At 48.5% G+C, this 25,487-nt stretch overlaps 14 protein-coding genes across 14 annotated transcripts; 6 read left to right on the top strand and 8 right to left on the bottom strand.

Moving 5' to 3' along the window:
- Positions 1-48: 48 nt before the first annotated feature.
- Positions 49-950, bottom strand: ASPWEDRAFT_54838 (rhamnogalacturonan acetylesterase; the record flags this gene model as incomplete). Its single annotated transcript, XM_040838112.1, has 2 exons — positions 49-782; positions 890-950. 2 exons carry the CDS (start codon positions 948-950, stop codon positions 49-51), a joined length of 795 nt encoding a protein of 264 aa, XP_040683847.1.
- Positions 951-1,686: 736 nt separating this feature from the next.
- On the top strand, positions 1,687-3,325 carry ASPWEDRAFT_62821 (uncharacterized protein). The gene is made up of 4 exons (XM_040838677.1): positions 1,687-1,914; positions 1,957-2,207; positions 2,253-2,701; positions 2,746-3,325. Exons 1-4 carry the CDS (start codon positions 1,705-1,707, stop codon positions 3,069-3,071), a joined length of 1,236 nt encoding a protein of 411 aa, XP_040683848.1. The 5' UTR covers positions 1,687-1,704; the 3' UTR covers positions 3,072-3,325.
- Positions 3,019-4,222, top strand: ASPWEDRAFT_701353 (DUF3632 domain-containing protein). The gene is made up of 2 exons (XM_040839103.1): positions 3,019-3,613; positions 3,657-4,222. Exons 1-2 carry the CDS (start codon positions 3,223-3,225, stop codon positions 4,121-4,123), a joined length of 858 nt encoding a protein of 285 aa, XP_040683849.1. The 5' UTR covers positions 3,019-3,222; the 3' UTR covers positions 4,124-4,222.
- Positions 4,120-6,183, bottom strand: ASPWEDRAFT_176843 (uncharacterized protein; the record flags this gene model as incomplete). Its single annotated transcript, XM_040831563.1, has 5 exons — positions 4,120-4,502; positions 4,544-4,961; positions 5,006-5,028; positions 5,072-5,999; positions 6,046-6,183. The coding sequence occupies 5 exons, from the start codon at positions 6,181-6,183 to the stop codon at positions 4,120-4,122; spliced, it is 1,890 nt and encodes a 629-aa protein (XP_040683850.1).
- A 644-nt stretch (positions 6,184-6,827) lies between these two features.
- On the top strand, positions 6,828-7,205 carry ASPWEDRAFT_176844 (uncharacterized protein; the record flags this gene model as incomplete). The annotated part of the gene is made up of 1 exon (XM_040831564.1): positions 6,828-7,205. The coding sequence occupies one exon, from the start codon at positions 6,828-6,830 to the stop codon at positions 7,203-7,205; it is 378 nt and encodes a 125-aa protein (XP_040683851.1).
- A 24-nt stretch (positions 7,206-7,229) lies between these two features.
- Positions 7,230-8,021, top strand: ASPWEDRAFT_176845 (uncharacterized protein; the record flags this gene model as incomplete). The annotated part of the gene is made up of 1 exon (XM_040831565.1): positions 7,230-8,021. The coding sequence occupies one exon, from the start codon at positions 7,230-7,232 to the stop codon at positions 8,019-8,021; it is 792 nt and encodes a 263-aa protein (XP_040683852.1).
- Positions 8,022-8,069: 48 nt separating this feature from the next.
- ASPWEDRAFT_45738 (HNH endonuclease signature motif containing protein) lies at positions 8,070-9,669 on the bottom strand. Its single transcript, XM_040836614.1, has 2 exons — positions 9,582-9,669; positions 8,070-9,533 (listed from the first exon to the last, which is right to left on the bottom strand). The coding sequence occupies exon 2, from the start codon at positions 9,512-9,514 to the stop codon at positions 8,219-8,221; it is 1,296 nt and encodes a 431-aa protein (XP_040683853.1). The 5' UTR covers positions 9,515-9,533; positions 9,582-9,669; the 3' UTR covers positions 8,070-8,218.
- A 1,783-nt stretch (positions 9,670-11,452) lies between these two features.
- Positions 11,453-11,809, bottom strand: ASPWEDRAFT_176848 (uncharacterized protein; the record flags this gene model as incomplete). Its single annotated transcript, XM_040831566.1, has 1 exon — positions 11,453-11,809. The coding sequence occupies one exon, from the start codon at positions 11,807-11,809 to the stop codon at positions 11,453-11,455; it is 357 nt and encodes a 118-aa protein (XP_040683854.1).
- On the bottom strand, positions 11,631-12,491 carry ASPWEDRAFT_747920 (lipocalin-like domain-containing protein; the record flags this gene model as incomplete). Its single annotated transcript, XM_040839519.1, has 2 exons — positions 11,631-11,948; positions 11,994-12,491. 2 exons carry the CDS (start codon positions 12,489-12,491, stop codon positions 11,889-11,891), a joined length of 558 nt encoding a protein of 185 aa, XP_040683855.1. The 3' UTR covers positions 11,631-11,888.
- A 1,563-nt stretch (positions 12,492-14,054) lies between these two features.
- ASPWEDRAFT_176850 (DUF3237 domain-containing protein) lies at positions 14,055-14,627 on the top strand (the record flags this gene model as incomplete). The annotated part of the gene is made up of 2 exons (XM_040831567.1): positions 14,055-14,243; positions 14,307-14,627. The coding sequence occupies 2 exons, from the start codon at positions 14,055-14,057 to the stop codon at positions 14,625-14,627; spliced, it is 510 nt and encodes a 169-aa protein (XP_040683856.1).
- Positions 14,628-14,655: 28 nt separating this feature from the next.
- ASPWEDRAFT_164108 (uncharacterized protein) lies at positions 14,656-18,285 on the bottom strand (the record flags this gene model as incomplete). The annotated part of the gene is made up of 4 exons (XM_040829874.1): positions 14,656-15,973; positions 16,027-16,716; positions 16,769-17,635; positions 17,689-18,285. Coding segments are annotated over 4 exons (3,449 nt in total), but the record flags the coding sequence as incomplete, so codon positions are not given.
- A 63-nt stretch (positions 18,286-18,348) lies between these two features.
- ASPWEDRAFT_45740 (HET domain-containing protein) lies at positions 18,349-20,682 on the bottom strand. The gene has a single exon (XM_040836615.1). It carries the CDS (start codon positions 20,657-20,659, stop codon positions 18,506-18,508), a length of 2,154 nt encoding a protein of 717 aa, XP_040683858.1. The 5' UTR covers positions 20,660-20,682; the 3' UTR covers positions 18,349-18,505.
- Positions 20,683-21,609: 927 nt separating this feature from the next.
- Positions 21,610-23,905, top strand: ASPWEDRAFT_701433 (ATP-binding protein). The gene is made up of 2 exons (XM_040839104.1): positions 21,610-23,562; positions 23,612-23,905. Exons 1-2 carry the CDS (start codon positions 21,829-21,831, stop codon positions 23,711-23,713), a joined length of 1,836 nt encoding a protein of 611 aa, XP_040683859.1. The 5' UTR covers positions 21,610-21,828; the 3' UTR covers positions 23,714-23,905.
- Positions 23,906-24,987, bottom strand: ASPWEDRAFT_747938 (uncharacterized protein; the record flags this gene model as incomplete). Its single annotated transcript, XM_040839520.1, has 2 exons — positions 23,906-24,636; positions 24,765-24,987. 2 exons carry the CDS (start codon positions 24,985-24,987, stop codon positions 24,311-24,313), a joined length of 549 nt encoding a protein of 182 aa, XP_040683860.1. The 3' UTR covers positions 23,906-24,310.
- Positions 24,988-25,487: the final 500 nt, after the last annotated feature.

Here is a 25,487-nt window from a genome sequence, read left to right on the forward strand (position 1 = left end):
TGCCTATCATTCGCATCCCCACCCAATGAAACAGGATTGACAAAAAATTCAATAATCCGGCCAGAAATACTCTCCTTCTTTGACGGCCTTTGTCAGCGATGCATTAACGCCGATAAACCCCGCATTCTTTAGCCCCGGAAAATCGCGAATAATGAGATCCGCCACCATTCCACCAAACACTTTGCTCCCTGCCACGTTGAGATGCGTATTATCATCCGCTTTCAGATTGTAGGTGTGTGCCTTGTCTGGACCGATGCTGTTCAGGTACTCTGTACTGGCTTTATTCAAGTCGATATAAGCTACCCCGATGTGTTTGGCAGCCGTAATCGTTGCCGCTGTTTCATTGGCCAGGCTGAGGATAATCCGTGGTGACCCGGTTGAATCATCATAACTTCGTCTAGACAACGGCGTAACAAGGATAGGCGTAGCACCGGCACTATTCACCTCCGACGCCATTTTCTCCAGATTCGCCGTATACTGCGCTAGAGAGATATTCTTCGCTGGTTTCTGGTCGTTATGTCCGAATTGAATGGTCACGTAGGGGTTGTATTCACTTTTTGACTGCTTCACCGAGGAGAGAACGTTATTCCAGTCGCCTCCAGCCCGGAAAGACACTGTTGTTGCTCCATTGTGCCCGTAGTTTCTACCATATGCACCGTGGTGCAGGGTGGTGTTGAGGAAGCCATCGCCCCAGCCTCCGCCGCCGGGGGATTGAGTGGCTGTTGTACTGTCGCCAGCAAGAAAGAAGGCAGGTGGTCTGCTATCCCTAGGGAGAGCAGACACTGTCAGGAAAAGAGAAGAGAGATAGAATAAATGCATCGCTAGGCTGAGCAACATTCCATCACCATCCTGAGGGGAATGGCATTTATACCACCAGCTATGGCCTCACATCTTCCACCAATCGGGAAAATCCGCCGGATTGGGCACTGAGGATGACATGCACGGGACATGAGGAAATCACTGCAGAACCCACTAATAAAAAACTGTATTATGGCTCGATCTGAGGGTGTGATTGGCAGTCGTGATGTGATGAATTCTGCATGAGGGGGCCAATCACATGGAGGCAATTATATTGTCTCGATGGCTTTTTTACGTGTCATATTTGATCGTAATTATCCCCACCGTTCTTCATTTTAATCATGAAGAACCATGGATTATATATTAGTTCATTCAATCGTAGATTATGATATATCATATTATCGAAGACGTATGGAACCATATCATCGTCTGCATGCCATGCAGATCTACTCCGAACAGGGATAAACTTTGGCCCCCGCAACGGCGTCTACCAACGGCCAATCTATATCGGCATCGTGAAGCTGTCACAACGGCCGTACAGCAGATCGCGAATAACCGAATCAGGGTCAATGCATCTGCAGTCATGAGGTTAGCCCAATCCGGAAAGATATTCAAACGTCGTCGGTGGATCTGAAGTCGGGCTGACTCGGTGGTATTTAAACCTTGATAACTATGTAATGCTACGGTAAAGTATAGATTACACACTCGGGATGGCTGTATTTCTGGTATTCGATGTAATCGCAGTCGCAACGAATGGCTTCACTTGTTGCCAACATCGCCTCCAACTGGCTTCGAATTCGCTCGTATCACGCTAATAAGACATCTTCCCCTCACCGACTGCGATGGCGTTATAAGGTGGTTCTCCCGTCAGATTCATGTTTTTTCACTTTCATTCTTATCGTCATCATGGCTGGACGCAAAGCTGATATCGACAGGATTGCTGTCTCCCCAAGTGCCCCTAATAAGGTGCCACAGCTCCTGAGGCAAATTGCCTTGGATGGGCAGGACTTTGTTAAGGATGGATCGAATAGACAGGAACTGTTAGACGCTGTTCAATCACTCTTCTATGCGCTTGAAACGCCGCGAGAAGTCATCACCCGTCATACGTTTGCTACCGTATGTCCCTCATTCTTAGTGTGTACACTACTAACTAGATAGTCTACCACATACGCCGCAATTGAAACCTGCATCAAGCTGGGAGTCTTTGTTCATTTATCACAAGATGACAAACCCAAGTCAGTCGAAGAACTGGCAAAAGCGACAAACTGTGATGCTTTGCTCTTGACGAGACTACTGCAGCATCTCGTTGCAAATGGCGCCGTCAATCAAGTCGGCCCTACGCTGTATTGCCGTACTGCCTTGACAATAGCATTGACAGAGGATAAATACAGCGATACTTATCCTATGATGTACGTTTCCTCAGTATTCCAGAAGAATAACATTAATATGTACAGGACACGATCCCTCACAGCAGGCATCCGGGCCCTCCCCGCCCATCTCCACGACAACAACTACATCAATCCAACCTCATACACAGACTCAGCGCATGAACGCGGCTACAACACTAGTCTCACCTTTTGGGAAGCCTTGAAACGAGACCCCCTCATCGCCAAGCAATTCAGCAACCACATGGCCATGTACGGCGTCGGCAGACCCAGCTGGATGGATGTAGGCTTCTACCCTGTTCAGCGGTTACTAGACGGTGTTAAGCATGACGATACCCTTCTTGTCGACGTGGGCGGTAGCATCGGCCATGATATCCTCGAGTTCCAGCGCAAGTGGCCGAATGCGCCTGGTCGTCTTGTTCTGCAGGATTTGGATGCCGTGTTGTCCAAGATTGACTCTATTCATCCGAGGATTGAAGTTATGCCTCATGACTTTTTCACCCCCCAACCTGTTAAAGGTACTTTCACTTCCTCGTCTACATCGTATATACTAACCCCCAAGGCGCACGCGCATACTACCTGCACTCGGTCCTGCACGACTGGCCCGACGCACAATGCCACCAAATCCTAGCGAACATCATCCCTGCCATGAAACGCGGGTACAGCAAGATCCTAATAAACGAACACGTCATCCCCGACGTAGGCGCGCACTGGGAAGCGACGAGTTTAGATCTGATTATGATGTCGATAGGCTCGACAGAGCGGACGGAGAAGGATTGGCGGCGGTTGCTGGAGGGGGCGGGATTGAGGATCGTGAGGATTTGGAGTGTGCAGAGGGGAGTGGAGAGTTTGATTGAGTGTGAAGTTGGGGAGAGGAGTCGATTGTAACTTGTGTTATTTATATCTATTGTATTTGGTATATTTGTTGTTATTATTAATTAGATGCACCGCCTCAACACTGCCATCACTATATAAATATCTTTTCCTCTTTCTGTCCATCTCACCGGACAACAACAGCAACAACAACAACATTAGCACCATGGCCCTCCATCTCAGAATGAAAGATGACGACCCCTGGATCATCGAATCCAAAATCTTCACCCTCCTCTCCGACTACCTCCAACCAAACAGCAGCATAACCCCCTCATCAGCCGCCTCAACCATCGACTCTCTCTACCCCGCAAACCGCAATGAAGAAGAAGCAGAACAGCCATACGGCTTTCTCTGGGAGATCTGGTACCAGATATATCACGTTTCAGGCCAGATAATGCCTTCTGATCCCGCGATGGAGAAATTGGCGCTACTGGTGAAGACGCTAAGGGGGGTGCGCTCCAAGACGGCTCTTATTGCTGTTGAGGGGTATGGAGGGGAGATGAGACTGTGGGCGGATTTACCGCTGATCGGGTCTGTTTATCGGGAGCTGTTTGATTGTATGTCTATCTATGTATATATCTGATGAAGCTCATGGATAAGACGACGTAGAACTGGACAATCGAGGGCGCGGCATCAACGCCCTCGCAGCCCGACTATACCGCGACGGATTACCCTGGAAGTTCTTCGCCATCGAAGCAATTAACAGTCTGGGCGTCAGAGAGCGTCGTCGACACCAACATACGACGGAGATGGTAACCGAGGATACAATCGACGATAATCCCGAGTTCCGAGCCGAATTAGACATCGCGGCAGACTGGATTACGCAGTGCGGGGAAGTCATCTTACAGGGTCGAACGGATGAAGTGAGCGGCGCGCAGATCTGGTCTCGCCCTTGGGGGTTTGAAGAGCCGGTGGTATATCCTGCTATGTGGGGAGAGTGGAAGAAAAAGTTCCAGAAGGTATCTGGGCATGACAGGGCGTCTGATGGGATGAGAAGTGTAGCGGATGCTGCTATACGAGCGATGGGTGACTTTGAACAACTATTCCTAGATAGTATGACTAGCTAGATGAGAGATACACAGCCTGCTAGATAGCTATAAACAGCTTCAATATCGCCCAATTCGGTAACCATTCCCACGACGCCGTCTGGTCGGACTACCACGATTGCTCCTTTTTCTGGATCAACTCCGTAAATCCCGTATACATCTTCAAGTTCATATCCACTGTAGAAACACATTTCGGCTTCTTGCTTGACGCATTCTGGGATGTCGGACCACTCAAACTCGCGTTGGAGATGGGGATGGATGACAATTTCCTCAATCAGAGAGGGTGGATATTCGTGGATCAACTTTCCAATGGAAAGCAATGTCCGAGAGGAAACTCCATCATCCAGCAGATCAGTCGAAGTAAGACAGATAATGCGGAATCGACCGGTGGATAGCAGATCTACTAATTAGCATACTTCTTTACCAAAAGAAAAGACATACCATCATGAAGATCCCTCCTCCACCCATCCGCATATCTCTTCACCTTGACATTCAACAATCTTCTTCCCGGCTTGATAATCCCAAAAAGATAATCATCTCCTTGAATCGGATTGTTCTGTCCATTCTGCACGATTAGATTCTCACCATACTCAACCCCACACCCACTGGTGAACCCATTCCCGGTGGTAAACGCATTATGAAGCTGTTCAGGCGTGAGACCGGAACTTGCATCTTCCTTTCCGGAGAAGAGAGTCGAAAAGTGCCGGTCAAAGTCGATGAGGTTCTGTGCGTTGATCTGTCGTTCGTCGTTGTATGTATCCAGCAGGGCTGATGAGGATGCCAGACCGTGGACTGCATAACCCAGTTTCCAGGCCAGATTGTACGAGTCCATCATTGAGACGTTCATTCCTTGGCCGGCCTATCTCATTAGTATCCTGTATATAAGCAAGGAGGTACACACACCTTCGGACTGTGCGTATGACACGCTATAAAGTCAGCATAAACACCATCACAGATAGATAGACATACCATCACCAGCAAGAAACACCCTCCCACGCCCCGCATTATCCCTCACGATGAAATCCCTCGCCACCCGCTGCCCAATCTGATACGCAGCCCACCAGTCAATCGCCCCGTTCGTCTTGGGCCTGAATCGATACGACCGAAACACATCCGTTGCTTGCTGCAATATCGCCTCCAGCGTGACCTTTCCCCGTCGAGTCCGCGCGTTGGACTCGGTATCTTCATCCGGAACGTGCACGTATAGCCTTGTCAGATACTCACCCGTAGAAATCCGTTCGCGCGGAATCACCATGACAGAGCCCCGGGGTGAATGAACCGCGCATCGCCGCCGGATATCAGGAAAGTCAGTGTCAACAACTAAATCGACAACTCCCCAAATATGATCAAGGGATTCACCCTCCAGTCGTAAGCCGAGACATTGTCGTACAACGGAATGCGCTCCGTCCGCGGCGATCAGGTATTTCGATCGAATCTTCCTCGTCTCACCACCACATTCCACTTCCGCAACAACAGGAAACGCAGAATCCGACTCATCAATTTCAACCTTGACAACCCGCGAATCCCGCCGAATGCCTCGCTTGGAGTACCGCCCCAAATCTTCATCTAAAATCCTCTCGATCCGGCCTTGATGGATCGTGCCTTCGAAGCCGTATCTCGCGGGCGCCAACACCTCGGGAACGACAGCAGTCCGCTCGATAATCTTCTTCGCATCGGGTGACGGATTCCAGAACGCAAATTCCCACATTTGACATGCTTCATTGACGATTTCATCTGCCAGACCGAGCGATTTGAACACTTCCAGCGTGCGCGGTTGCACGCCGTCCGCCTGTCCGGATTTCAGGGTCGATGGTTTCGCGTCGAGACAGAGCAGGGATTGATCGGATAGACCGTATCGGGCGAGTAGGAGGGTGAGCATTAGGCCTGCTGGGCCAGCCTGGAATTATCAGTACATATTATACCGTTGAGTGATGGATGCATACTCCAACCACAACAACTTCATATTTATCCTCATCGACCAGATCAGGATGGAGGGATGAGAGGCGGGGGAGGGGAGGCGCGAAGGAGGGCAGAACGCGGAGATCGCGAGTTGAAGAGGCGGATTCGGTAAATACGGGCATTTTGTCAATCAGTCTATGATATTCAGTCTTATCTTTGATCTGTTTCTGTTTTGTTTCTTTTCTGTTTCTGTTATATAGGATGATGTTGCTCTCCACATATGCCATCCAGCAGTGGGTCACCCCGCACCCCGCATTGGTGGGGTGTCACGGTTGGGGAGCATTGTGCCACTTGAACATGTTTACTAATAATTGATAATCAGATTATGTGTGACATTCTGTGTAGTCAGTATGACTTTAGTATATTCAGACGCTTGAGCAGATATTAGGTAGAAAATTATTGGTCTCTGATAAACTACCATAGATATATATTCAATCAAACATGAAACAGTTGATAGGGAAGTTACTCACGCAAGCTGTAAATGGAATAGAACCACTGTCAAAGAATATACCAGATGTAGCCTAGGAGGGACACAGAAAGCCTTCACAAAGCCAAATATCAAGGACAGCCTATTACATCTTTCTTCATGCACAGCTAGGCAGCAGCCGCGTACACTACGTACAACCCAATTAAACACGAGTTACATACAGCCATCACCCACTCTACCACCCGATACCATGGACAAGTACCAATCGAGCTACTCTGGTCGATCGGCCAGCATATCGACGATTGGGGCAAAAGGCACTTGAGCCAGTCCTCTCCTCGAATGCACGCAGTGTTTGGTCTTCTCGTCTTTGAATCACTTAATGGTCCTTTTGGTCCTAGCTGCGCTCTGGTGAAGCATCTCTGGCGTCGTCCTGACCTTGCGTTCTCTGCTCGGAAGGTAGGATATTCAATTTACGATTGTCACCGGGATCGGTTCGATCGTAAAGATGAGAGTCATAGGTATGACAGTGAAGATGAGAGCGATGAGGAGGACAGCTACAAGGACAAGGAGATCATCGAGGAAATGGCCAATGAAGTAAGCAGCGGGAGGGACTGGTTCTGGTGGCAGGGCCACCTCAAGAAGCGATGCGACGATGCCTGGCTAGCCGTGCTGCTAGCTCGTCTAACTCACCTCGAAAGCCTCACTTTGGATCCCTGAGGCTAGAGTGAGTTCGTCCCCAGAATGTTCGAAAACACACTTGCCTTTCCATCCCTGAAAACAGTCTCTCTCAATGACCAGTTTGAAGGCGTGGATACCCATTCGGAGCTGGCAACAAACATGTTTTATTTACCGGCTGTTCGTAGAATCGAATACCATGGACTGTGGGAATTCACGCCGTATATGATCGACGCCATGGAAGGAACGCCTTCTGGCAAACTGACGCATTTCCAGGTCGAGATTGGAGAGTGGCATAACAACGATAAAATGGGACAGGAATATCTCTTCCAAGCGAGTCCATTCCGTCAACTGCTGCTACCCTCACAGGACACTCTCAGAGCGCTGTCTCTGGATTTTGACCGTGAGCACCGGTTCCGCGTGCACTATTGCTGGAATGAACGCTCATTCCATACAGAAAGCATCACTGATATTCTCCCATTCGGCTCCACCAAGGAATTCCACCTTCTACGAAACCTCAAAATGCGGTATGCTAACCTGGCAGGCCTTCCGTGTCCCCAGCACGTAGATGAATGGGATGGCCACCATCAACAGTCTCTCGTTGATATCCTGCCCAGCTCACTTGCCTCGCTCACCATCACAGAGACACCCTGCGCGTATCTACGGATTGTCATCTCGGATGTTGAGGCGCTGCTGAAGGGCAATGAAAAGGGGATGCCTCGTTTGAAACATATCATCCTTCAGATCTGGCCCAAACCGAAGGATTTTGAGGATATCAAGGTGCTTCTCGATGGTCTGAGTCTGGTGGCTGAGGGTATGGGGGTTCGCATGGGGTACGAGCTAGAGCGGTACTGGTGATAGATGTAAGATAGTTACTGAGTTCTGCTTGTTTGCTTTCAATTATGGCTTACTACTGTGTATTGCATCATTGCTGAATTTTATATACCTGTGGCTAGGAATATAGATAATCGAGGTAAACAGTTGGATTTCATCATCTACTTTACATTGGATCGTAAATCGTACAGGAAGTCTTAGCAAATACCAGGATTAGAAGCTCAGGCATCATCGGCAAGTCCAGCAGGCTCCAACGCTGACCCTTGAGCAACTTGGGCGTTTGTGCGGCTTTTAAGCGGGGAGTGTGTGGTAGAGGCTGAGCTTTCTGAAAGTCTCAAGTCATCGGAATCTTGGAAAGAGAGATCGTTGTCGTCCTCGTCGTCATCTTCATCGTCGTTGGCGAATGGCTCTGACATCCAATTCTTGATGTCTTTTTTCGTGGTTAACACAGGGAGGTTGTCATCGTCGTCGTCGTCGTCGTCTTCTAGCTCCGTGTCGTCGGCGGCGGCGGACAACGCGACAATCTGATTCAGTTTCCAGGCCATCTCCAATAGAGTGAAACTTGGGAGGGGATGCGTCTCAGGATTGTGAGTTGTCAGAATAAATTCGTCCCCAGACTTGATCGGTTTCCGCTTGTCATTATAAGCAACTCTACCCCCAGACTCGTCAAGGCCAGCGGACGACAATGGGACCCGTGAAAGGTCGACATCATCGTCTGGTCCATGGGGCTCCCGGGGCAGCCAATGGAACTCAATTTTCAGTTCACAACCATTTGGAGATAAACTAACCGGCTTGAAAGCGAGACAGCCAGCTGTCCAGTCTTCATGTATATTGGTACCAAGGCAAACTAAGTTTTCCGGGATCGAATCAGTTGGGTTCTTGGGGTCAGGAAAAATGGCACTTTTCCATTGGAAGACTCGGTCATGATCAAAGAACAGAGACAATAGTTTCCAAAGGTCTGGGAGAGATTTCGTCAGGTCTGTCGACTTCTTCTTCAGCAAGTAGTGCGGGAAGATGTGGCACACTTGCACTACAGGCCGTCCGGTGATAACGCATTTACCACGATCGCGAGTGAAAGCAATCTTCTTGGCAGATCTCGAGCGAGGAACTCCACCGGATTTCTGTGAATCTTGGGAAGATGACGATGCCGAACTTGATGTACTATCTCTTGGTGGTTTCTGCATCCAAACTCGAGGAATAGAATAAAAGTTATCGGATAAGATCGTGCACAAACGTGGTGAGGCTTGAGCATCTCTCACAAAGCTCCGTAACGCTGATATGTCTGCAACCTGTACGCAGGCCCAAAAGGATGCCGGTACAGCCCGGGTCTCAAGGGCCAGGCCAAGTTCACGGAGGAGAATTTCCCGGTCATCGGCAGGAGGCGGAGGCGGAGGGGATGGAGGTGGAGGCAGAGGAGCAGCGAGTGGAGAGCCGCGGAAAATTGCTGTTACAGATCGTTGTCTCACGGCTGTTGGTGGCGGATCATCCAGCTCCATCGCGGTGGAGTGGGCGGACATGGTTCCTGTACGCACACAGCTATGGAAAGTTAGAGCTAAAGATGGTACAGTATATGGAGATCCCTACCTGGAGGATGAGGACTGGTTGGCTCAACGTGTTAGCTTTCTTCGTAAGCCCCGTTTTCTCCGCTTGAAGGCTATCCGGAAACTCCGGGAGTGTTGCTCTTTGCCTAAACAAGGAACATTTCGCGGAGTCGCAGTTAGCAAAGGGCTGGGTGTGCGCCGCGCTAACCCCAAACCGGACCAACCCTAATTTCATCAACCTAGGGCAACATATCTGCTTTGATAGGGCTAGTTCAACTGTCTGCCTGCGTCGAAGTGATATCATGACGTACAAGTGACAAATTGATCGCATCAGCCAGTACTGCCCTATGAAGAGATCATTTATACACCACTTATCCTGATCTAGCATGAATATACATCTAATCAAGTTTTTTTCGTCATCGTCGTCTTAATAGCAGAAAGTAAAGGTTAACCAATTTCCACGGGCTTTATAGGTAGACCTGGCTTGAACTAACCCCCCCCCCCCCCCCCCCCCCAAATGTCCAATCGAGTCACTCCCAACAATATCCAAGACCCCTTGAGTTTTGGACGGCCAGGGCCGAATCTCAATTGCCACCAGGGAATCCTCACCGTACTGAGACAGAGCCATCTCACTGCCGATCTCCGTGGTAGAGATAGACAGCAGACCTGATAGTTTGGAAATGATACCATCGACTGTGATTTGCAGCGCTTCGTCTGTTCATTTGGCAGCTTTCAAGGAATCCTGGACTGTCATGGTAGATCCTTTTGTCTTGCTGGCAATAGCGCTGCATTCGCCGCGACGGGCTAGATGAGTAAACAGAGGCTGGGACAAAAACTCAGGCTCAGGTAATGTTGTCCACAACAAATTGCTCCCTCGTACAAAGACCAACCGCGGTTTGCGCACAGTTATCCAGATTGACCAGCCTACAGTAGTACTCCAATAGTGCATGGGACTCATTTTCGCTTACAACCTGCTTCCCAAACGTCGTACAGACGGCCCGATCGAATAGCCCATCGGTGCGCTCTGCGAGGATTCCAACTCCCTGCATATGCCCAAGATCAAGCGTGGTAGCCTGTAGACCTTGAGATTGGCGATGATGAGCAAGTGCGTCCTGAAAGGCGTTGCCTGCGTTATAATTAGTCTGTGCTCGGCCGCCGACAATACCTGCACAGGAGGAGAGCATAATAAAGAAATCGATATCAAGGGGGAGAGCACGATGCAGATTCCACGACCCTTGGACTTTGGGCTTGATGCACCTTTCGAAAAGCGAGGGTGTCATTGTTTCAAAGGTGGAATCCTGGAGAGTTAGAAAGCGAGTTTGAATTAGGGATGAAAACCTACCAGTCGTGTCATGGCACCCTGAATGCATCCTCGAATAGGAGGCATAGTCTTGGAACACGCCGTAAGGGCATTTTCTAATGCCGTATCGTCCCCGATATTTACGGCCAGCACCTGAGCATCCCAACCAGCAGCTTGTAGCTCTTCCAGCACACTCCATGCCTGTGGTTTTGAATCGCCAGATCGAGAAATGAAGAGAAGGTGACGTGCCCCATGAGCCACCATCGTAGATTTATCAAAATCGTGCCTACTTCTGCAAGGAGGCCCGCGATACCTTGTATAACCCTAATACTTGCTGGTTACCGAGTCCAATGCAAGGAAAACTATCATTCATATCAACCCCAAGGGCTATAAAGCACGTAGCACACTATACCACCCTGTACGACACCTCACACACGGCTCTTCCTCATATTCCTCGTCAAACACCAAGAAGTAACATTCAGCTCGAGCCCAAACGCCACCAAACCCGGCCAGTACACCAACCCCCCATTCCACGCCATCGGCCCCCTATGATGCATATGGACTCCCGAGCTCAGATCTGCCACAATCGGCAGAGCAAAGCTCATCCACCCCAATCATTTCGGGAATATCGGATCGGGGCTTTTATCGCCCAGCACGGCCCAGGATATCGTCCACCACTGCAGCCAGAAGGTCGGCCAGGGGCGGAAGAGCGTCATCCACATTGCATCGTTGATGAGTTGGGTCAGTTGTGGTCCATAGTCGCGGAAGGTGAGCATAGCGAGACATGTGGCTGTGGGCATGAAGTCGACGATGCTGGCTGCTGCGCAGGCGAATTGGAGGTGAGGCAGCGGTTGGGGGGAGGTTGCAAGAGGAAATGAGGGCGAGGAGGAAGAAGAGGCTAGCAAGATGCCGTAGGAGGTAGCGAGGTATTGCCATAATCGGAAGGAGAGGGTTTTGGAGAGATTGAACATGGTGATGGTGTGGATGTACAGGCAGATATAGAAGTGTATTAAGGAGTGATGCACATTCAATCCATGTTGGACAAGATTCCTACAAAATAGTTGCAGCTTTGGATCTCCTCCATGTCACAATCGGCTGTCCCTCGTTGTCCTGTATCTGTTAACCTATCTGACTGGCCTAGAGGGAGATACTCACTTTCCAGCTCGTCGTCCCATCTCGCGGTCTCAACGTGAGAATATCCCCATCCAGATCCACCGCTCGATGCACAGTCCCGTTGACCAAGTTGGGGAAATTGGAACACTTGACATGATGATGGACGATGACCTCCCCGTCCTCCTCGCTGATCGAATACGTCCCTGCATATCCCAGAAAGTGCTTGCCCGCGTTGGTCAACTCCTCATCTGTCGCGAAGAAGTAGAAGTTGTCAAAGCGAGGACATCCGATTGCCATCATCTGGGCAGACATGTGGCCGTCGGCCGTGTAGGTGACTTCACCGGATACATCTCGTCCAAGAGGATATTCAATGTGCGTGCCATCGGATTGTTTCGTGTGGACCTCGAAGGATAAAAAGTCCCAGGAGCCGATGAGTCTAGAGGGAAATCTGGATGTTCGTGATGGGACGGCTTTCCAGGTGAGGAGTGCACCTATTCCCAAAGCAGTACCTGTTATCCACAACGGAACATTGAGAGACATGTTGAGGATGGTTGCTGAGTGTGTTGGGATTTCTTCGAAATTTATAGCACAGATGAAGTCATCCAGCTGCAAGGGATCGTCAGATGACAGCTTAATATAATCACTGCATCTGCAATCATAAACACATTCTGCACGACGTCCACTGCAGATACACGAATAGCTCACCTTCTCAACTTCTATCCTCGCCATGACCTTCATCTTCATCACCGGGACCACTGGCTTCATTGGCTCTCATACAGCCTTGCGAGCTTGACAGCAAGGATATCGAGTCCGTGTTTCCGTCCGTCGTTGTGATCAGATCGATGAACCACGTCGAGTGTTTCTTGTATCCCTTGAGAAACTCGAATTTGTCATCGTCTCCGACATCACAAAGACAGGGGTTTTCGATCATCTCCTTCATGATGTAAACTACTTCTTTCATTTGTCATCGCCACTGCCAGGAAGCGAAGGGGACGTTGTCACTACTGCTGTCAAAGGCACAGTGGGGAGTCTGCAGTCCGCGCTGAAGAATGTGACCATCGAAAAGGTTATTGTCATGTCGTCTGCTCTGTCAATGATTCCACAAGATGGTCTAAAAGATGGAGTCGTTGTTAGGGGTTAGTACACCCTTGTCCCACATATGCATCTATACTAATCTGTAGAAATAATGAAATGGATTACACCATCAATGAATCCAAAGTCCACGAGAATTCCATGGGCCCATACCACGCCAGCAAAAATACCCTCACACAAAGCCACCCTCGACTTTATCAACAGTTAGAATCCTGCCTTTCCCGTGATAACTCTCCATCCAACCTTTGTCTACGGACCGAGACTCCAAACATCAGCAGACGATATATCCGGGACCAAGGAGCCACTATTCTCAACTCTCATGAACGGCCATCAACTAGATATTTCCAACCTGGAGTATCTCGGCGTCCATATTTCAGACGTAGTGGACGTTCACATTGCAGTCTTGAGTGACACTATGCATAGTCACAATACCTACTTGCTATGCGGGGCAGACACTTTTAGGAAAAAAGTGCATGAATTCATCAGCAAGGAGTGGCCAAGCGTGGAATTCAAACTTCAGCCAAAGAGTTGGTTGGATCTAACAGTGTTTAGTGTGACGTTGAGCATTCCAGTAGAGGCTTATGGGTAGTACAACTATTCGGAGTGTTACAATATGCAAGATATCATATAATGGCATCATGGGCACTTATCTAATTGGCATAGTGTATACCTAGCACCCCTTTTCCAGTGGAGCCATTTAAGAATTTGCTGTGATATACTGGCCCATCCCATTTTCTTTAATTCATCCATCTGTACAACCTCAATAGGACATCCGGTTTGATCGGCTACATTATATAGTATAAAAAATTCCCTCATACACAGGCTATTCATGGCTATGACATATACTGGCATTTCTGTATGCAGAAAACCACATCCAGTATCTATTTACATCACTTCTCCCCATACCATCAACACAATTCAAATCTTGCCTTACGCAAGCGAGACCAAACGAAACATAAATATGAGAAACATCCCCCTCAAAGGTTCATCTTCCATCTCATTCAAACCAAAATGACCGCTTCCGCCCCTACACTCGAACCATGCTTCATTCTGAGATTATACATATCCAATGAAAATATCACCCACATTGATGATATTAAATCCGGTCCTTCCCGCATGATTGTCACCGTCACGCATGGCCGTCTCCAAGGATACGGAGTGACAGCGGATGTTCTCCCTGGTGGATCGGATTGGATTTTAGTATTTCCCCAAATTCTCATTATTTATATAATATATGTATGAGGTGTATACTAATTTCCACAGCACGATCCAAAAACAGACACAGCACATATCGACGTCCGCACCCAAGCCCACACAAACACCACCCCCAACCACGCCTTCTACATCCACTACACCGGCATCATGCAGCTGGATGATAAGATTAAGAAGTTCCTCCAGGGGTCGCCTGATGCTGTGACCACTGATTTCGGCGAACATTACTGGTTTCAGACGCCCCTGTTTGAGACGAGTCATCCGGACTTGAAATGGATTGAGCAGGCTTTTTTTGTGGGCAGAGGTAGGCTGGTTGTTGAGAAGGGGCTGCCGAGTGCTGTTGAGTATCAGATTTGTCGGGTTGGGAATTAGGTAGTCTACTTCCAATAGTTCGTATGGACTGGAAAGTAAATGGAATTCATCTCAGTATCCCTTCTCCTGAAGCTCATTTTCAGATATAAAGTGCTTCCCCCCATCACATCTATATCCGCCGCACACCCGAAACCAGCTATATTGATTCTCACATTTATTCATCTCTCGTAATGCCCGCTGGACCTTTTCCTCGTTGACTCTTACCCGGATGATGTCGCTCACCCTGTTCTCAAGTTGTCTGAATTTCTGTAAAAATCCTTGTCGGCCATGGTCTTCCGGGGAGTCCTCATGTTCTGTCTCCTTTGTCTTCTCATTCGCTTCTTCAATTGCTTCCTCAACTACTTCCATATCTTGCAGCACCTGTTTCCACCGCCCCCGATGATAACTATCTCTCTCCCTCGCTGCAATTTGAGCGTATCGCAGCTCACTCCATTCCTCGTCGGAGGTGTCGGGCTCTCGAGATGAACGCTTCTCGGTAGCAGCGCCGTTGCTCTGGTACGTGAACTCCTTATGATCATGCTTTGACGCCCCCCAGCTTTGAAACTCGGTCAGGGTCTGTTCCGTGATTCGGGTCACATCAGGGCCAGTTTCAGGAAAGGTCTGCGACATGGGTGGGAGTTGAAATACGAGATCTGGTGCTGAATTGCTGAGGCTCTTTCCTGTAGTAAGAGATCGCCGGTTGCGCTGCTCCTTGATCTCCTGCATACACTGTTTGACTAAACTGACAGGGACTTCCGACAGCTCTTCCACGGCTGTTTCAGTATTCCATTCGAGAAATTTTCCAAGTATTCGCTTTCCCAGTTGTTCAACATCACGCGCATTAGTCCACCCCGGAAGCCCCTGTAGATCCCGGAAAAGATTCCTGACTTCTCTCCACTGTAGTGGTGAATTACTGATGGCGAGATCCGATTTAAGGGTGACTGAATTCTTCTTTAATTCGCGCACCAGCAGCGTGATGCAGACCTCTGCTGGTAGTTGGTGGAAGATGATTTCCTCGGCGAAGTGGCCTGATAATACTGGTTGAGCTGCAAATAGGGTATCCAACTGCTCCATGTCTCCGGCGAGGATGATCACCGTCTTGTCGATATAATTTGGCTGGGTTAGAAGGTACAATAGCTCGTCAACCGTCTGACTGTGCTGCTTATGATTGAGACAAGATGCATTGTCGAGAAACAGAACCTTCCCAAGGCCTTGTTGAAGGTGTCTCCTGGTATTGAAACGGGACTGGCCTGGAGATTCACCAAGGAGATCGGTCATGGTGTAACCAACAACTTCAGGCGTAGATAGAAATCCGACGTTATAAAATAGTCGACCAATGTGCTGCGCCGTTATCGATTTCCCGGTCCCTGACATTGTCTCTTAGTAATAGCTAAGGTGGTTTGATATTCTGTGAGCGTACCTGGAGGACCTTTGAGAACGAATCTAGTCGGTATTACGCCTCGAGGATTGATACCCGACTTTTTTGCCTTCAGATAACGAATCTGATATCCTACCAGCTTCTCAATGATGTCTTCATGAACCTCTCCTCGAAGTAATCGATAAGAGTCAACAGCCTCGCGGTCTAGGTCCGGATCAAAGTCCTCCGGATATATTTTGCTTGATCGGCCATTCGACTTCCTCGTTGCGCGATTGATCTTGGCTCTCTCAAGGCATCGATCAACCTCGGTGGCGTTGGCAAAGTCTGGATACATCATTCGTCGCTCGAAAATCTCTTTGGCAACCTGTAGCGCTGCCGAGGTACATTCGATACCCTGTTTGTTTAATTTCCGTTGCATGATGTCCTCCAGCTGGGAAAGGCTGTAACTTTCGCAACGAACGTGGGTTTCTAGGGGGAAAAATTGTGATAGTGTCGGGTTTTTCTGTAGCATATTCAGCATTCCTTCATCTTGTCCAATCAGGATAACCCATCTGTTTTGGAATGGAGCTCCTTGAATACTGCTTGTAATATCAGCCATGGCGACAGGGCTAAGTGTGTGAGCATTGTCGATCAGTAAGACATGATCAATTCCCAAATCCAGAATATCTTTTGTCTTTGTTACCAACTGCTCTGGAGAGTCTCCAGCAAGATCTGACGAGGTTTTATAAATTACTATAGAACGGTCAGGATGAATATGTGGAACGGTAATAGTGGATAGAATTACCTCCAGTAACAAGTTCTAGATCTGCCAGAACTTGTGCGTATAATCTGGCCACTGTAGTCTTTCCGACTCCTGGTCGTCCCATGAATAACCGATGACATGACTGTCGCAAGAGTTTCCTTTCCTGAAGCTCTAGTTGGTAGTTCAAGTCGACTATCCTCATCGCGTTACGCATTGATTCCTTAGCGGCATCAAGACCAACAAGCTCCTGGAATTTTTCCCACGCCTCACTCTGCTCGATTACCTCGCAGGGAGGCGGTCCGATGACATCAGCTTGGGTAAGCCAGGTATAATCCGAAGATTTGCCATCTTCCTCCTCTTTCTTCAAGCGTCGTTCCTGGCGTTGTGATATCCGTGAGAGGGCTTCCTGTACTGCTTTTGCATTTACATTGCCATTGGCGTTGACAAGGCGTCGAACTGTAATTCGCATCGGCTTTCCGCTAAGACCGTCTTCCACTCTCATGTGTCCTTTGTATTCCCTGAGAATACCATCATACAGCACCCTCCATATCTGGGCCTCGTTCATATCGGGGATGTAACAGGTTGAGAAGTTGCCGGCTAAAAGGCGTGACCAAACTGGCTGCATGTCGCTTTTGTGGCCAACGAAGATGGCTGCCAGCTTTCCACGATGGTCCTCCATCGCTTGGAGTACCATGTCGACGAATCTCTTGTCCTTTCCTTGTGTATAAGGGTCATTGATAATTATCACCCCACCACCCTTCTGTGAAAGGATCCGATCGAACTCTCGGCGAACCGAAATTGGGCCCATATCAGCCAGTATAAAACCAGATGTCTCTTTGATATACCGCGATGGTATGACACCAAGTGAATGTAAAAGCTCAGCATATAAATAACCCACCGTTGACCGTCCTGTGTACACTGATTAGACAAATTGTCGCATATATTAATGGCCAAAAGAATACCTGTTCCTGGGTTCCCGTGTATAGCAATGCTGTATGACTCTCGCAGAGGGTCCCTTCCTCGCTTCGGGCAAGTTCGAACCTTCCACTGAATATCTATAAACAACTTCTTGGCGTTTTCAAATCCTTCATAGTTCATTAATTTGTCAAGAATCTCGTTCTGGTCTCCATAGGTCTTTCTCAATTCCCATTCTCGTGCTGCTGGGGATGCGAGATCACCGAACGGATTTATGGCCTGGCGTGTCAGGGGCTGTATAGAAGGGCCTTCTCTGTACTCATGCTGATTTATCTCGTTCCCAAATTTGGCTCCCTCTGGGGAGGGAAAGCTGGCATTCAATGTTCCATCAGAAGGAATTGCAGCATGGCTCTCGTCGCGTCTTTCGTCAATAGGTTGATCCCGGACTGGCGATGATGCATTAGGCTCTGCTTTATGTGGAATATTTGATGCCTTGTTGGCTGGTGTCTGGCTATTCTGGTCAGAACAGGAGCTGGTTGCAGTAGGGTTCGTAGGAGGGCTTGATGGGTCAGGTGACACAGGGGTGGGCTTCTTTCGCAGCGACAGGAAAGAGGCCAGTGATTCAATCTTTCGGGACAACATTTCGATGGCTGACAGTGGAATACTGAACTAATTGGACAGAAACTGGATATAAGATTTCCTTCCTGCTACTAGCTACTGTTGTTGCATCCAGGCCAACATGTGACGTGTCTACTCATTGTGATTAAGCAGTGGAGAGATGCATGCGTGTTTCCGATAACTCTAGGCCACGTTCATCCCAACCCTTGGTGATTCAATACAAGTCGAGCCCCAAATCGCTCGCGCCTATCCCAGGATGACTTGTTCTTCTGTTGGTCCTGCTTCCTCCCACGCCTCTGGGTGAATTATCGCCATCCCGACCCGTTCTGCCCTGTCTTCACGGTCCTGGATCAAGAGGAAATAACCGACACAACCACACCAAGACGAGGACTGATAGTGCATTTCGTTACCTGCCCACATATCAATCTTATATTTTGTGTCCGGACAATGTCCAACAAGAATGTACTTGCATTCTGACAAAATATTGTCCAAGTCAGCCCGGTCGGCACCATACAACGCCCCGCAGTGACGACCACGTCTGAGGATCTTTCGAAAGTCGCGATAACGTGAGATGCCATCCGTATGGGCCTCGTGTTTCTCATTGGTAAATTTGTCTGCAGGGACGCCCTTCGCGTTAAACCGAAGCAGACTCTCCCCGCTCGGATCCAAGTCCCCGATGGCACTCCGATCAGAATGAGGCTTTTTGGAACGGCAGCCTTGGACAGAACAGTATCCATCGTGGTAATTTGTAGTTTCGAAAAGCAGTGGCCGCTGTGCCGTATGCTGCACAAGTTCTACGTCGGACAAAACACTATAGATTGTACCACCGTCCTCATTCCAATTGTTGAGTTCTCGATAAACCACCGCACCGCACCAGCCTGCCCACGACCAGGTGGGAAGATATTGGCCATCATTGCTTGTTCTTCGAACAGCCGTTTTTCTCGGTATCCAAAAAAGAAGGGGGAAAAATTTCGACAATGGGATACCAGCCACAAACTCATCACGCGTGCCAGACTTCATACTCGATCTATGGGTAAGAGCGGCCGTTATGCCAGTAAAAGCATCCAATACGTCGCCTTCGTATTGTTTAGAGAAATTTCTCTTAGTGTACTCTTGGACCAGAGACATATAATCGTGGAGTGAATATCGAGCGGTTCCATTGCGCAAGCGTTCCCAGATACCATTCAACACAGAGCGCTCCGAAGAGATTCCCAGACGGTCTTCACAGCACTCATCTTGTGAGCACTGGAAATAAGCTTGGTGGTCAGATATAAATAAGCGTCGACGGGAGAGAAGCTGTTCCTGAAAAGTCCAACCACGGGTACTATGGTGCGAAGAGGGTAACACGTTGTTAAGATCAGGTAAGGTAGCCATACACTGTACTCCTTGCACCGTTCGCACAGCTGGAATAGGTCTGGATCTAGGGGAGACGCCCGGTAGACCATGATTGGCATCATTTCCAGCAAGCGCAAAAATTGTGATAAGTGCATTCTCATAAATGCGATCCATTTGCTTAATGCCATCCCCTTTAGTTGGACTGTTTTGGATCAAGCAGAGTTGGTCGACCCAGAGCCACCGTTGGTGAATTCTCTCCACTAGCTCCATTGCATCTAGAATGACCCTCGGTATCTCCCGAGCTTTTGCTGCCATTGATCCTGGTACCTGTAGAGAGTTATAATTCTCTACCATCGTTCGCAGTCCGGTCGAATTGCCCCACACATAGCTCAGTGCTATATAGACGGAGTCGGATGTTTTTCTAACTAGTCGCCTCTCTTTAACGTCGATGAGTATAAGTTCAATGGGCTCCCGTCGACGACTTCCACAGTCATGATGAGCCACACATGTTGATAGCCACTGGCGGATGAGATCAAAATCGATCTGTTGCGAAATCCGACGGCAAAACCAGTTTTTCTCTTCTGCTTGGTGCTTCTGCCGATCTGGGATCCTTTCAAGCCGCGGCTCAAACAGATATGCATCCTCCTCGAGTATCTGGATATATCCCCAATGGCCAGTGGCATATACATTGATGGCGCTCGCTCCGCACCTTTTCAGGATACTGTAGTCAACCGTGGAAGGTTTCGAGCGAACGGAGTCGATTCTATGACCCCAGGAATCCATTGAAAGGGCCTCCATGATCAGATTACAGAACGCGCAGTCATTGGTAATCCAGATGGAACCCGTTTGGGAAAAATCGCCAAAGCTTTCATCATGGGCGTACAGTACCAGATTATGGATTGGAAGACGGGCACACGATCTGCAAAGCGGTTGATTGCGATGGGGAACCGGGTTAAACATACTCAAGAACATCCTGTACATGTCCCGGTTTTGCAGATCATGGGGCATTTTTCGTTCGACAACTTCATTTCTCTGTCGGAGAAGCCAGTGGATGTTTCGCTCCATGTTGGCAGAATGTTGTATCTTTGCTGTGAAGTTCAGAGTATCAAATGATCCTTTATTTACAGTGGTAACGTATTTATTCTTCTTGATTATCTATTTATGGTCATCAGGTAGTCATACGGAGGGGTAAGGCTGTCTCGCTAGGAGTGGCCCTCAAAACCTGGATGTGTTAGCCTCACATGCAGCCAGGCTTATTACATTCGGATACAGCCATAGCGGCGTTGTGGATATATGCATCAGTGCCCAAGATCAACAGCAGTCAAGATGGCCGAACCAACACATAAGACAACACAACGATACCCCTGCATACTTTACTTCCAAGCAGCCACCTCATCACTATATATAAGCCTTGTCGAAGGCAACCAATCAGAACTCTACATAATGGTTCTCAGGAGAACCACTGCAATCTTTGCGGACATTCGCATTCTGATGGCCTTTATTGTTTAATATTTCTATCATGCACGCACATTTCAAGTCCAAGGTGTTTTTCCCATCGACATCACCGAGACTGTACATGAATTCTAATTGCAAAACACATTTTGTACTGTCGACATGGAGTCCTATAGGGATAGCATGCACGTGGAAAACACAGGCGTGTCATACTGTGCCGACGTGCTGTACCGTGTGAATATGCGGGTGCGACATGTACGGAGTGATCTTCGGGCGATAAGAAGACTTCATAAACGAGGTATGAATAACACATGCCAACTTGATTACTTCCGCTCAAGATATCGAGGATTCCGGCTTCATATCAAGTATCACGTTCCGAGGTGGTTTGTCACGGAGAATGTCAAGTTCGATGGTGCATTGCAGAAGGGAAAGATCCGTCTTGTGGAAAGGTCGTAATTCCAGTTGCCCTGGTGAGGTTATGCTAATGAATGACATGCGAGGAGCAGAGGTAAAGCCGGTGCCGGAGACATGGTGGGACAGTATGACGTACTGAGGATAGATATGTCGAATTCTGTAATATCGCAGCAGCAGCGCTACTCGGGAAACCCTCATCACACGGACGACGGCTGGACTCTCTGCAGCCAGCATTGAGAATCATAACGAACAGTGTTGAATACAGCACTGCGCTGCTCGAGCATTTGGCCAGCGATTTAAGCGCCACCTTCATCACACTTGATATTGAGGATCTCTATGACCTTGCATACGATTTTTATGAACAGGAAATGAAGTATCCCGATGGCCACGAAGAGGATGATGCGACATCCGACAATAAGCCCGAGATAAGTCGACCAGAGCAAGGAGACCGTGATAGCATGGTTGGATACTACTTTGCTGCTCGTTGTAAAAGGCACAGTCCCCCGAATTCGTTTAGACGGGGTCGAAATGCGATTGAGGCTATTCTGGATGTCCCCAGAGGAAAGAATGACAAAGACAAATCTACCCAGGCTGGTCAACCGGCGATTATTCACCTTCGCGACGCTGGACAAGTATATAATACCCCAAGAGGCAAGAAAGTCATCAAAAACTTGAGGATGGGTGTCCAGAACGTTCGAAAGAGTAATATCCCCGTGCTAATAATTGCTAGCTGCTTGCAAAAAAGTGCCGATGACGATGATGACTCTAATTCCGTGTACTCCTCTGAATCCGGGTACATGTGGGAAGACCCAACATCAGGCTTAGACCGAAAGCTGCTAGTATCCTCAACAGCACAGTTTGTATTTAATTCCCCGCTGTTGCCAAAACAGCAGATCGCCATTCAATCTGAAGCCAACCGCCTTCGTATCAAACGAGAGACTAGACGATTGACGGAAGCCTTACGGTGCAGCCTGCCGGAAAGGGTCTTGCCTGACACAAAACCCATTGATCTGTCAAAATATGCCCGGGATGGAAAGCTACCGGAAATAGATAGGGACAGGGTCGTGAAACAAGCAGTCGGTTTCGTCGCGAGGAAAGGAGCTTTGGACATGAATGACCTAAACCAGATCCTGGATCGGGCGATGCGTCTGAATAGCAAGGAGGATGGCAGTCTGGCTGAGAGACTCGAAAAGATCAAAGCGGATTGCAACTCATTTGAAGCGAAGCTCCTGCATTGCATCGTTGATACTGACAAGCAGAAGGTCGGTTACGACGATGTAATCATGAACCAGGCCTCGAAAGACAGAGTCAAGACACTGGTTGCAATGTCCCGGATCCAATTCGAAGCAACCTCGCAAGAACTGATAAACAGCACCAGAATTAGCGGTGCCTTATTCCACGGCCCTCCTGGAACGGGCAAAACCCAACTGGCCCGGGCCATCGCCAGCGACTCGCATGCTACGATGCTCAATGTTAGCCCGGCAGACATAAAAAGCAGATGGGCGGGGGAAACCCAAAAGTCAATTAAAGCTGCTTTCTCACTAGCAAAGAAGCTGTCTCCCTGTATTATTTTTATTGACGAGGTTGATGCTGTCTTCTATCGTCGTTCGTCAGAGGATGAAGCCTGGCAACGTCAGGCTTTGACACAATTCCTTCAGGAGATGGATGGACTGTTGACCGGCAGAGACACCCCCCTGGTTCTCGGTGCGACGAACAGACCTGATGATTTGGATGACGCCTTCTCGCGACGATTACCCCATAAGGTGATGTTCGAACTTCCAGGCGAGGAAGAAAGACGCAAGATTCTGAATCTCTTCCTAAAGAAGTCTGACTTGGATCCTTCTTTCGACATGGATAGTCTGGTCCAATCCACTGATGGATACTCTGGCTCTGACCTTCGTTCGCTGTGCGCAGAGGCTGCCTTGATCTTTGCTACTGAGCACGTCAACAGCCAACAGCCAGGCGATGACGGAGTCATATCCTGCAAGATAGTGTTGAAAAATGACCATTTTACTGAAGCTTTGCGCAAGAACGACAGAAGTTCATCTGACTGGCCGTATGAGAGCGAAGAATCCAGTTACGCTTCCGAACCTGATACCCCGGTATGTTGATGAAATAAACCCTGCTGCCTCACCTACTAACTGTATACAGACTCGGATTTTCAAAAAGGATCTTGAAGCGGTGGATAATCTTGTCACATCGCCGGCTCTTCAAGCGCGACTTCATCATTTGTCCAATCTCATTCTTGCATGATTGAATGCACTGATAAGTTGCATAATCCATATCAAAACCATTCTTCGATTTATAAGACATACCAATCCAAGGCTAGTATAGAAATCTCAAAACCTCATTGGCGTCATTTCCAGAGCCTCATAAATACGATCTATCTCCTTGATTTCCCTCATATTCAGTCTAGCTGGATAGAAACTAATCCATTTCATTGGTCATTGGTCAAACTCAATCTGGCTCATATCATACTCGCCAGCAAATCCAACCCCTTTCTCTTCGGCCTGCAAATACCCTGACGCGATGTGTTCAATTCTCTCCATCAATTCTTCCCGACTGACTTCGTCTGACCGAGACAATAGAATGTCAACGAGGGATGGTCGCAGATCGAATGGTCTATAGATCAGCTCATGAACAATACCACAGCATGGAAATACTCACTTCTCGTCAGCAAGATTATGCTCAAGCGACTCCTGCAGACTCCACCCCAGACCGACGATATACCCCCATACAATATGCAAGTCCTTGGGCTGAATTCGACCCGATGCTCTGACCGACCCATTATCTCGAAACTGACTCATCAACAGCAACCCCGTTTCCAAGGTGTGGTTATTAACCAATACTTCACTTCCAGGATTGAAACACCACCGTCCCATCAACCGTCGTCCCCATATTTGTCAGATCGGGACATTCCACCGATCGAGCCATTTTGAAATTGTCGGCTGTGATAGGCCCGCTGGCGGGGTTCGGAGGGAGCATAGATACCGGTCCGTTGGGTGGGAATTCAGGATCGCAGTATTCCCAGAGAAACATGAGGAGGAGGGCTTTTACCATTCGGCCGTGGTCTTCGCGTGTGCGGATGGATGCGATGCAGTAGCAGTTTGTTACGCTCGCGTTTTCTGGGATACCCCGGAGGCAGGGGTCCTTGGTGATCAGATTTAAGCACGGTACTATGGTATTGTTTTGACATACTACTCCATTATACCTGTTGAATGGGGGTTCGCTCGTAGCATTGTTTTGGTAGTTCTATCTTATTAGCATCACTCTTGTTTTTTGAATATATAGCTATCTACCTCACGAAAAACCTGATCAGGACAAGCCCAAGTCTCAATCAATTTCCGTCGTTGGGTATCTTCATATTCGAATCCTTCATCGGATTCATTTTCTCCGGGTTTCCAGTTCTCGCGAATGAATCGTCGAAAGCCCTGTGTGGCAACGTCGAAATTAAACCCAGTGCACTGTGGTTCTGGATGCGGACGAATGGTGGAGGGAATACCTCCTGGCCAGTGTCTTCCATCCATGATGCTTATATGAGAGAGAAGACAGAAATTGGTGTTGATCAGTTGGCGGGGTTGAGATTAGCTTCGTAAGGCTCCACTGGGTCCACAATATCATCGGAAGGCCTTCGCGATGGATACATTGTTTACTCTGTGATACACTGCGAATATATAAATCTAAATACATATGTTTACTAGACAGCACTCCAATAGCCTCTTTGAGCTACAGCGTGAGCGCAAAAAGGCAAGGTGCAGTATTACTATGTAACTCATATATATATCCCCTGACAGGCCCCATGGTGTCTCTGGCTCATACTATGGGTATCATATGATATAAAGATTATCCCAGCAGCACCTTGCCCTGACTGATCGATAGTATAGATAGTACTAGCTGCGACTGTTGTTCGGATTCTTTTTCCTTGTTCCAGTTCCATCGCGCATTATGTCATAGTGAGTTCCATGCCTCTATTGTCCGGAATATAAAAGCCTACACCATCATACTATCCATCCCCCATTCATCAATT

The sequence above is a fragment of the Aspergillus wentii genome, assembly GCF_001890725.1.
Source record: "Aspergillus wentii DTO 134E9 unplaced genomic scaffold ASPWEscaffold_9, whole genome shotgun sequence".
NCBI lineage: Eukaryota > Fungi > Ascomycota > Eurotiomycetes > Eurotiales > Aspergillaceae > Aspergillus > Aspergillus wentii.